The sequence below is a fragment of the Musca autumnalis genome, unplaced genomic scaffold (genome assembly GCF_047663935.1).
Source record: "Musca autumnalis isolate F117 unplaced genomic scaffold, ASM4766393v1 scaffold_2, whole genome shotgun sequence".
Lineage (NCBI taxonomy): Eukaryota > Metazoa > Arthropoda > Insecta > Diptera > Muscidae > Musca > Musca autumnalis.
This window is the reverse complement of record NW_027411755.1, coordinates 197423318-197435400: the sequence shown is the minus strand read 5'-3', so window position 1 is coordinate 197435400 and position 12083 is coordinate 197423318. Positions and strand designations below refer to the sequence as shown.

At 26.7% G+C, this 12083-nt stretch overlaps 1 protein-coding gene across 1 annotated transcript; it reads left to right on the top strand.

Moving 5' to 3' along the window:
• Positions 1-126: 126 nt before the first annotated feature.
• Positions 127-10364, top strand: LOC141395082 (UPAR/Ly6 domain-containing protein bero-like). The gene is made up of 3 exons (XM_073970504.1): positions 127-288; positions 399-581; positions 10044-10364. The coding sequence occupies exons 1-3, from the start codon at positions 231-233 to the stop codon at positions 10253-10255; spliced, it is 453 nt and encodes a 150-aa protein (XP_073826605.1). The 5' UTR covers positions 127-230; the 3' UTR covers positions 10256-10364.
• The last annotated feature ends 1719 nt before the right edge of the window (positions 10365-12083 follow it).

Here is a 12083-nt window from a genome sequence, read left to right as displayed (position 1 = left end):
AGACACTTAAGCTCTGTTCACTCAATTTCTTTCGATCAAACAAGAGAAATCTTTGAGATACCACGATTTTGTCGTGTGCTCTCAAACGAGCAAACAAACGTCTATTACGGCAAGAAAAAGACAATTGCCTTCTCCAAATTTTAAATAAAAAGATATTCGAATAAAGTATCTTAAAGTGTTCACATCTATCTGCGGTCCAATAAAACCAAATCCATACAAAATACAAAAAAATGTCAGCAACAAAATATTTATTAATCTTTGCGGTCATAGTGGCATTGACAAGCTCTGGTAAGTTATTGTTAATTCTTATTATAGGTATTATTTTATTTTATTTTATTTTATTTTATTTTATTTTATTAGAAATTTGCATAATTAAAAATGTTCTTAATTTTTATTAGCTCTGGCTGTGCGTTGTTACCAATGCACCTCCCTGCAAAACCCAAAATGTGGTGAAAAATTTGAATCGGATGACAGTTTGAAAACTGATTGCAATCGCGTTAATGCACCGTTTTATTTGTTGCCACTACTGAATGGCCGCAGTGTAAATGCGACCGGTTGTATGAAACAAACACTGGAATCAAGTAAGTTTGCGTCATTTTCTTGTTTTTATTTATTGTTTGTGTTGTTGTTAATGGATATACCGGCTGCTATAATATTGGGCAATATGTTTGGGCTGCTGATGTATGGATTTGTACATTTGTGTGCCTCACCCATAATTCTTATGAACAATTATACCCATTTGATCTACTGGACTGCAGAAAAACATAGTAAAAATTAAAAAAAAAATAGAAGAACATTTTTAAATTTTTTCAATAATCGTGGATTTTTTAATTTTTTTAAAACTCGTGCTTTTTTGAATTCTTTTAATAATCGTTTTTTTTAATTTTTTAAGGATTTTTCAATAATCGTGGATTTTTCAAGATTTTTTTCAATTATTGTGCATTTTTTAAGGATTTTTTAATAATCGTGAATTTTGTAAGGAAATTTTTCAATTATCGTGGATTAAGGACTTTTTTAATAATCGTGATTTTGTAAGGTTTTTTTTTTCAATAATCTTGGTTTTTAAAGATATTTTAATAATCATGGATTTTTAAACAATTTCGTTCAACAATCGTGGATTAACAAAAATAAATCTCCTTTAAAAATAAAATCCAATCATGTGGAATTTTACGATTTTTTTTCGAAAATCGTGTATTTCACAAATATTTTTTTTTTATAATCGTGGATTTTATAAAGAATTTCTTGCTTCAATAAACGTTGATTTTTTAAAAAGATTTTTGTTACACTAACGTGGATATTAAAAGATTTTTTTTACAGAATTTCTTGTTTCAATAACTGTGGATTTTTTGAAGAATTTCTTGTCTCAATAATCGTGGATCTTTTAAAGAATATTTTGCTTCAATAATAGTGGATTTTTGAAAAAATTCTTGTTTCAATAATCGTAGATTTTTTACAGAATTTCTTGTTTCAATAATCGTGCATTTTTTAAGAATTTCTTGTTTCAATAATCGTAGATTTTTTACAGAATTTCTTGTTTCAATAATCGTAGATTTTTTACAGAATTTCTTGTTTCAATAATCGTGGATTTTTTTAAAGAATTACTTCTTACAAAAATCGTAGACTTTTTAAAGAATTACTTCTTACAAAAATCGTAGATTTTTTAAAGAATTTCTTGTTTAAATATTTGTAGATTTTTTAAAGAGTTTTCCGTTTCAATAGTCGTGATTTCTTTAAAGAATTTTTGTTTCAATAATCGCCGATGTTTTAAAGAATTTTTTGCTTCAATATTTGGAGATTTTTAAAGAATTTTTTTGTTTCAAGTATCGCGGATTTTTTTTAAAGTTTTTGTTTGTTTTAATAATCGTGGATTTTTTAAATAATTTTTTGTTTCAATAATCGTGGATTTTTTAAAGAATTTTTTGTTTCAATAATCGTGGATTTTTTAAAGAATTTTTTGTCTCAACAATCCTGGATTTTTTAAAAAAATTTTTGTCTCAACACTCGTGGATTTTTTAAAGAATTTTTTGTCTCAACAATCGTGGATTTTTTTAAAGAATTTTTTGTCTCAACAATCGTCGATTTTTTAAAGAATTTTTTGTTACAATAATCGTGAATTTTTAAACAATTTTTTGTTACAATAATCCTGGATTTTGTAAAGAATTTTTTGTTTCATTAATCCTGAATTTTTTAAAGAATATTTTCTTTCAATAATCGTGACTTTTTTAAAGAATTTTTTGTTTCAATAATCGTGGATTTTTATAGAATTTTTTGTTTTAATAATCGTGGATTTTTTAAAGAATTTTTTGTTTCAATAATCGTGGATTTTTTAAAGAATTTCTTGTTTCAATAATCGTGGATTTTTTAAACAATTTCTTGTTACAAAAATCGTGGATTTTTTAAACAATTTCTTGTTGCAACAATCGTGGATTTTTTTAAATAATTTCTTGTTGCAACAATCGTGGATTTTTTAAATAATTTCTTGTTGCAACAATCGTGGATTTTTTTAAATAATTTCTTGTTGCAACAATCGTGGATTTTTTTAAATAATTTCTTGTTGCAACAATCGTGGATTTTTTAAATAATTTCTTGTTGCAACAATCGTGGATTTTTTTAAATAATTTCTTGTTGCAACAATCGTGGATTTTTTTAAATAATTTCTTGTTGCAACAATCGTGGATTTTTTTAAATAATTGCTTGTTGCAACAATCGTGGATTTTTTTAAATAATTTCTTGTTGCAACAATCGTGGAGTTTTTTAAATAATTTCTTGTTGCAACAATCGTGGATTTTTTAAAATAATTTCTTGTTGCAACAATCGTGGATTTTTTTAAATAATTTCTTGTTGCAACAATCGTGGATTTTTTTAAATAATTTCTTGTTGCAACAATCGTGGATTTTTTAAATAATTTCTTGTTGCAACAATCGTGGATTTTTTAAATAATTTCTTGTTGCAACAATCGTGGATTTTTTTAAATAATTTCTTGTTGCAACAATCGTGGATTTTTTAAATAATTTCTTGTTGCAACAATCGTGGATTTTTTTAAATAATTTCTTGTTGCAACAATCGTGGATTTTTTTAAATAATTTCTTGTTGCAACAATCGTGGATTTTTTAAATAATTTCTTGTTGCAACAATCGTGGATTTTTTAAATAATTTCTTGTTGCAACAATCGTGGATTTTTTTAAATAATTTCTTGTTGCAACAATCGTGGATTTTTTAAATAATTTCTTGTTGCAACAATCGTGGATTTTTTTAAATAATTTCTTGTTGCAACAATCGTGGATTTTTTAAAATAATTTCTTGTTGCAACAATCGTGGATTTTTTAAAATAATTTCTTGTTGCAACAATCGTGGATTTTTTTTAAATAATTTCTTGTTGCAACAATCGTGGATTTTTTTAAATAATTTCTTGTTGCAACAATCGTGGATTTTTTTTAAATAATTTCTTGTTGCAACAATCGTGGATTTTTTTAAATAATTTCTTGTTGCAACAATCGTGGATTTTTTTAAATAATTTCTTGTTGCAACAATCGTGGATTTTTTTAAATAATTTCTTGTTTCAAAAGCAGTGATTTCTTTTTTAAAAAATCGAAATTTAAATATCTTCCAACAATCATTATTTTTTTTAAACCAGTAAACTGTACTTTTTAAAGGAATTTCTTTCAATAATCGTGAATTTTTCAAGAAATATTTTCAATAATCGTTGATGTAAAAAAAAAATCAAAAATCGTTGATTTTGTTCTTTTAAAAAATTTCAGTAGTCGTTGATTTTTTAAAGAAACTTCTTTCAATAAAAGTGAATTTTTCAAGAAATTTGTTTCACTAATGGTTGGTTTAAAAAAAAAAAATCAATAATTGTGGATTTAAAAAAATCAATAAAAGTGAATTTTTCAAGAAATTTGTTTCACTAATGGTTGGTTTTTTTTAAAAAAAAATCAATAATTGTGGATTTAAAGAAATCAATAATCGTGAATTGTTTAAGAAAAATAATCGTGGATTTTTTTAAAGAAATTTCTTTCAACATTTTTTTAACCATTTTTTCCAATATCACTGTTTTTTAAAAAAAATAATGTTCGCGGATTTTTGTACATATTTTTATAATATTCACTGATATTTGTAAAGTTTTTAAAAATCGTGGATTTTTTTGATATTTGTCAATACTTTTATTTAGAGATGTTTGTTCAACAGCAGTGGATTTTTAAAAGAATGTTTTCCAACAATAGTGATTTTTTTCTAATAATCGCGGATTTTTTAATGACTTTTTTCCAATAATAGTAGATTTTTTGTGATTTTTTTCATTAATCGTGGATTTTGTATGATTTCCCCCCAAAAATGTGGATTTTTAATATTTTTTTCCAAAAATCGAGGATTTTGTTTTCAATAGTCACGGATTTTTAATGATTTTTTTTCAATAATCGTGAATTATTTTTTTCCAATAATTTTGGAATTTTAAAGAAATTGTTTTTATTAATCGTAAAAATTTTTTCCAATAACGCGAATATTCGTTATATTGGATTTTTTCCAAAAATCGTCGAATTTTATTTTTTTATCCAATTTTTTTTTTAAATTTTTTTAATCATTTTAATGAATATTTGGTTTTGTTTAAAATTGTTTATCAATGTTTTTTCCAGTAATCATGGATTTTTTAATGATTGTTTAAAAGTATTGAAAAAATCTTGGAGCTTCTAAAGATTTATCTTCAATAAACGTGGATTTTTTAAAGAGTCTTTGTCACACAATAGCGGATTTTTAAAGATTTGTTTTCAATAACCGAGAAGTTTTTAATCATTTTTCCAATAATCAAGGGTTTTTAGTGCATTTTTCCAATTATCGTGGATGTTTTAATGGTTAAATGATTTTTTTCCAAAAAAATATTAAGAAATTCTTTTAATAGTGGTGAAATTTTTAATGATTTGTTTCAATAACAGTGGATATTTTAATGTTTTTTTTTTAATCGTGAATTTTATAATTGTTTTTTCCAATAATCGTGGATTTTTTTAATATATTTTTTCATTAATAGTGGAATTTTAAAGAAATTTGTGTTTAATGATGGTGGATTTGTAAAGAATTTTTTTCCAATATCGCGGATTTTTTTAAGATTTTTTTCCAATATAGCGGATTTTTCAGATAAGTTTTTTTTAATAATCGTTAACTTTTCAACGATATCAGAGGATATTTTTAAAGAACTTTTTGCCAACGATAGCTGAGTTTTATATTTTTTTTTTTAAATCGTGGAATTTTTCTTAATAATCGTGAAGTTTTTAAAGAATTAGATTTTTAATGATTTTTTCAAATAATCGTGGAATTTTTAATGTTTTTTATCCAAAAACATTTTTTAATAATTTTAATTTTAATGAAGTTTTGGAAAAAAAATTTAAGAAATTGTTTAACAATCGTGGTTTTTAAATGGTTTTTTATGATTTTTTTTTCAATAATCGAGAATTTTTTTTAATCATTTTTTACAATAATCATGGGCTTTTCATTTATTTTTCCAATAATCGTGGATGTTTTAATGATTTTTTTTCAAAAACAAAACTTTAAGAAATTCTTTTAATGGTCGTGAATTTTTTTATTTATTTTTTTGTCAATAATCGTGGATTTTTTTATGTTTTTTTCTCAAGCAAAAAAGGTTATAATCATGGATTTTTTTAAATAATCATAGATGTGTTTAATATTCGTGGAATTTTAAATATTTTTTTAATAATAGTGAATTTTTCCAAGATTTTTTTTCAATAATCGTGGATTGTTTTTTTTTTAATTTTAAAGATTTTTTTTAAATTGTTGATTTTTCAAAAATTGTGGATTTCTTAATGAATTTTTATCCAATAATCATGGATTTTTAATGACTTTTGTAGCAGGTTTTGGTGAGATTATTTAAAATAGTTCCCAACTTCCAGTTTCAAATAAAACCCCAAAGTTTCTACATAAACGTTATAAAATTTATTTATTGATTACATGTGTGACAATTATTTCCATATGCCTCAAACATGAATACAAGTGACTGACATCGCTTTCGCCAAGTATTCTATGTTATTAGCTTTAGAAGAAAAAGTCAACCGGCCACACTATCGTGTTTCCAAGAAGACTTAGCTCTTACCGTATGGATTGTCTATAAGAGAATCAAGGCTCTTTGTATATCAGCATTGCTCTTTTATAGAGATCCAAACAAAGCTTTTAACTAATAATCACTCAATACAATACATTATGACTCAATAATTCGGCAATCAACACAAAATCTCTTTACGTTAAGATATTAAAGGATAAAAGAGAAAACAAACAAAAGCACAAACATAACACTCAATCAGTGATCGAACCCCACTCAATAACTGTTACATTGTAATACTTCGGCTGTTCGTTCACTCAATGTGTTTTGAATTTACGTTACAAGCATTAAAAGATCGTACCACTGATGTGGATAGAAAACTAAATAAACAATGTTGCACAGTGAATCAATACGTTTAAGGATTAACGAATGTTTAACAATGAAATAATGATGAAGGTAATTTGAGTTTATGATCATTAGGAAAATGATATTTAAAAGTAATGATAATTTGAATAAAATAATATATAGTCTCGCTACACTTTTTAATTTTTTATTAAAAAATCGTGGATTTTTTAAGTTCTTTCCAATAATCGTGGTTTTGTTTAATGATTTTTTTCAATATTCATGGATGTTTAACGCGTTTTTCCCAATAATCGTGAATTTTTTTATTTTGTTCCACTAATCGCGGATTTTTAATGAATTTTTCCAATAATCGTGAATTTTTAATGATTTTTTTTTCAACAATAGTGTATTTTTAATAAATTTTCGCAATAATGGTGGACTTTTTCAAGACATTTTTTCCAATAATCATGGGTTTTTTTAAATATTTTTTTTTTCAACAATGTTTCCAATTTTCTTAAGAATATTTTTACCAATTATCTATTCATTTGCTTTTAGTGCGACATTTCTTTGCCAGGCCCTCTTAAGCCTCATGTGTTTGTTCAATTGTCGTCGCACAACAACAAATGACTGCGATGATGTCAGTTTTGTTTATATTTTTGTTTGGCTAATGCGTATTTTCAAGTAGCTATGTACATGTGTTTGAGTATGCCTGAGTGGGGGTTGTATGTAGTTCAGTGTAGTTCAGCAAACAACTATGAATCTCATTAAGAAAATTGTTAAATAGAATTCTTAACATATTTGTTGCTGTTGTTATTGCGTAGTTTGTTTTGCTTTGAGAAAAACAACGTTTGTTTTCAACACAATAACGTGAGAACGAATTGTTCAAAGAGCCTCTATTAAATAGAGTTAAGTTGTTAGAAATGTAAAACTAAATTAGAATGTAATTTTTTAACGTACATTCCAAATTCGCTTAGGTGACGTAGCTCATCGGCAGAGACAGGGAGGCGGCAAAGGGTTCAGTGATGTAGCCAATTTACATATTTTTAGAAACAAAAAATTTAAAGTCGCAAAATTCACTGATAATAATCATTGTTCTCGATGCGAAACCACACCTTTGACTTGTCACACAAATAATTAAAAAACCGGTCTTTTTGGATATGACAAAAACAAAATTGTTTAAATATAAATAATATAACAAAATTACAATACATACAAAAATTTGTAGCTATACCCTACGACGATATATTATTACACTGTCCGACAGCCAAACTTATACATGAACCGGACTATATACGTCTGAAATTATAGGAAAAATGGAGTAAAATGTCACTTAAGATTTTCCGTTTTCTCATCCTGTTGACCTTTTAAAGAACAATCCAATTTCAAAGGACAAAATTTTTCAAAAAAATATTTTAAATATTTTTACTCATCGCACGATATTGGTAGTGGTGTCATATAAAAGATAATAATATTGGCTTTATATAATAATTTTCATTTGTTACATACACGGATAAAAAGGACATCAAAAATGTCCTTAAAAAATTAAATGCAATAAATTTAAATACAAATAAATTTTTTAAAAAAATATATGTTAATATCCTTTATCCTAGCTAGAATATCCTAGTTTTTAATTAATAGTTACATGAAATTCTTCAAAGAAAACAAAACATTTTATTCTATTTAATTTTGCGACACTAACAAAATTAAAAAATACCAAAAAAATATACGAACTGTTGTCTATGAACGGTCCTTATTAATAAACCAAAACCCTAGAAAGAATTATAAATGAAATTTGACCTTGACGATTTTGACCTTGAAGATGTGGTTTGGTGGAATTAGTTCAAATTAAAATTCTTAGCGGTTTAGAAAATATGAACCTAGAAAAATGATCCCTTTTGATAACAAGGCCTAAAACATTTTTGGGCCCATAACTGCGAAAGTGGAAGTGATGAGGAAAAACATCAGGACATGTATCTTCTTATTTTTGGTCTTCTATCATGCGGCGATGTCAGAATATGGTTTGTTCGTATTTTTTATTTTTGTTGGAATAAAATGTTTTCCTTTTTTTGAAGATTTTCATGTAAATATTTATTAAAATAATCGTGTTTTTTAAATTCTTGTTTTAATAATCGTGGATTTTTTAAAGAATTTTTTTCAATAATCGTGGATTTTTTTAACAAAAATCTTGTTTCAATAATCGTGGATTTTTTTAACAAAAATCTTGTTTCAATAATCGTGGATTTTTTTAACAAAAATCTTGTTTCAATAATCGTGGATTTTTTTAACAAAAATCTTGTTTCAATAATCGTGGATTTTTTAAAGAATTTTTTGTTTCAATAATCGTGGATTTTTAAAGAATTTTTTGTTTCAATAATCGTGGATTTTTAAAGAATTTTTTGTTTCAATAATCGTGGATTTTTTAAAGAATTTTTTGTTTCAATAATCGTGGATTTTTTAAAGAATTTTTTGTTTCAATAATCGTGGATTTTTAAAGAATTTTTTGTCTCAATAATCGTGGATTTTTTAAAGAATTTTTTGTTTCAATAATCGTGGATTTTTTAAAGAATTTTTTGTTTCAATAATCGTGGATTTTTTAAAGAATTTTTTGTTTCAATAATCGTGGATTTTTTAAAGAATTTCTTGTTACAATAATCGTGGATTTTTTAAACAATTTCTTGTTTCAATAATTGTGGATTTTTTAAACAATTTCTTGTTTCAATAATCGTGGATTTTTTAAACAATTTCTTGTTTCAATAATTGTGGATTTTTTAAACAATTTCTTTTTTCAATAATAGTGGATTTTTTAAACAATTTCTTGTTTCAATAATTGTGGATTTTTTAAACAATTTCTTTTTTCAATAATCGTGGATTTTTTAAAGAATTTTTTGTTTCAATAATCGTGGATTTTTTAAAGAATTTTTTGTTTCAATAATCGTGGATTTTTTAAAGAATTTTTTGTTTCAATAATCGTGGATTTTTAAAGAATTTTTTGTTTCAATAATCGTGGATTTTTTAAAGAATGTTTTGTTTCATTAATCGTGGATTTTTTAAAGCATTTCTTGTTTCATTATTCGTGGATTTTTTAAAGCATTTCTTGTTTCATTATTCGTGGATTTTTTAAAGAATTTCTTGTTTCATTAATCGTGGATTTTTTAAAGCATTTCTTGTTTCATTATTCGTGGATTTTTTAAAGAATTTCTTGTTTCATTAATCGTGGATTTTTTAAAGAATTTCTTGTTTCATTAATCGTGGATTTTTTAAAGCATTTCTTGTTTCATTAATCGTGGAGTTTTTAAAAAAGTTCTGTTTTGGATTTTTTAAAGATTTTCTTGTTACAAAAATCGTGGATTTTTTAGACAATTCTTTCAATAATAGTAGGGAATTATTTAATGGTCTTTTATAATCGTGGATGTTTATCCTTAAATGGAATAAATGAAAATTATTGCAGAAAGCCAATATTCTCCTCTTTAATATGACCAACATCGTGCAATGAGTAAATGTATTTAAAATATTTTTTTCAAAAATTTTGTCCTTTGAAATTTGAATGAATTTGAAAAGGTCAACAGGATGAGAAAACGAAAACTCATAAGCGCCAATTTACTCCATTTTTCCTATAGTTTCAGATTTTAACAAAAAATTATTTTTCTTTTCTTCACAGCTCTGGGAGGCGGTAAACACGTAATTCGTTCCTGTTACTTTGGCGACATCTCCCACACAGAAACCGGCTGTAAAACAGATCCCACAAACTTTGGCATTAAACAATTAAGTTGTGACGTTTGTAAGGATAACCTCTGCAATACTTCACCCTCTATGACTCCATTTGCTGCTGGACTTTTTGTATTCTTTGGTTTAGCTCGTATTCTCTCCTAAAATATACATGCATACATACATATTTTATAATAGTGTAAATATTTGTTAACTGAAATTTTTTGTATTCTATTTTGCAATAAACAAGAGTTTTCATAAGACGAGTGTAAAAGTGCCTTTGGCTAAACTTTGTATATCATTCACAATAGGAATAAAAAATAATCTGTAAATCAATTTTTGAAAAAGACCAACGAGTAGATATTTTCGTCTTCCAGCGACTCCAACAAAACCGAATTTGTACATCAGAACACCTCTATAATTTAGGTTCAAGTTCTGTATCATAGTGTAATTGTATTAATTATTTTACCCTCAGCCTTTAGGCTAACGAAGGTATGCCCTGTCCGTCCATATGTCTGGCTGATAGGTGTGCATGAACGGTTCTACAGATTTCGCCTAAATTTTGAATCTCGAAAAGTTTGTTCAAACTTGGATAGATTTGAATACAGACCATGTGACTACAAAATTTCAAAATTATTCGCTAAAATGTTGTCCACGAAAATTCTAAGCGAGTAACCCATTTGGTCCAATGTTCCCACATTATAATATTTCTTCAAGGAATTCGGTATCCGTTTTGGTCGGGCCAGAGTTCGGAAATTTGGAATGAGGAGCACTGGGAATTTGGATATTCGAAATATAAGTGTACTAAAATTTACTAAATTTTGTACCAATTCGTATTTTGAGAACAGATAAAGCTTAAGGTTGAAATTTGGATTTAAGGTTAAAATGTGCGGTTGACATAAGGAGGTGGTTTACACATGTGCACGAAAAGTACTAAATGGTACTAAATTTGGTAAAATTAGGATTTGGGCGAACGGATAGAGCTGGAATATTAAAATTTGGAATTAAGGTTACTGTTGGAGAGCATAACGGAAGTTTAAAAGTTCGTATTAGGGGCAAAGTACTAAGTGGTACTAAATTTGGTACAATTAGAATTAGGGTAAATGGATTGAGCTGGAATCCTGAAATGTTGAATTATGGTTACTGTTGGAGTTTATAATGCAAGTACTTTAGAAAATTCTTACTTATGGGTACAAAAAGTACTAAATGGTACTAAATTGGTACTATTTGGATTTGGGTCAACGGATGGAGCTGAAATTATGAAATTGAGGTTGCTGTCGGAGTATAGGATTGAGGTAGTTTGGGAAATTCGTACTTATGGGTACGAAAAGCACTAAATGGTTCTAAGGTTTCTGTCGGAGTTTAGAATGGAAGTGCTTTCGAAAATTCGTACATATGGGTACAAAAAGTACTAAATGGTTCTAATTTTGGTACAATTTGGATTTGGGTGAACGGACAGAGCTAAAATTCTGAAATTTGGAATTGAGTTTGCTGTTGGAGTGTAGGATTGAGGTAGTTTAGAAAGTTCGTACTTATGGGTACGAAAAGTACTAAATTTGGTACAATTTGGATTTGGGTGAACGGATAGAGCTGAAATTTAGAATTAAGATTGCTTTTGGAGTATAGGATTGAGGTAGTTTTGGAAATTCGAACTTATGGGTACAAAAAGTACTAAATAGTACAGGACCACAAGAAGTACCTTTGCCAAAACCTTCAAAACTATCCACAAATTAAGCTACTAAACTGCGCTTAAGCGGAAATTTTGAACTTTGGGAGTGAGGTTCTCGAAAGTGTTGCACGATAGAGACCTTCTAGGAACATGACGTACGTTTGGAAAACATTTTAAGTTATACAAATCATCGCCAAATACAAATGGTACCATATTTAGTATTTTTTTACCGTTCTAGTTCGAATTTCCAAAAACCTAGCCTTATCTGGCACCTTCGGACCAAAAGTGACCCTCACCCCAAAATTCAAGATTCTACCTCCAGCC

What these genes read in the sequence shown, in the direction of transcription:
- LOC141395082 (XM_073970504.1), top strand. Translation starts at nt 231, where the DNA reads ATGTCAGCAACAAAATATTTATTAATCTTTGCGGTCATAGTGGCATTG. An exon ending in AGTGGCATTGACAAGCTCTG is followed by an intron (nt 289 to 398) that starts GTAAGTTATTGT and finishes AATTTTTATTAG; the next exon opens with CTCTGGCTGTGCGTTGTTAC. An exon ending in GAAACAAACACTGGAATCAA is followed by an intron (nt 582 to 10,043) that starts GTAAGTTTGCGT and finishes TTTTCTTCACAG; the next exon opens with CTCTGGGAGGCGGTAAACAC.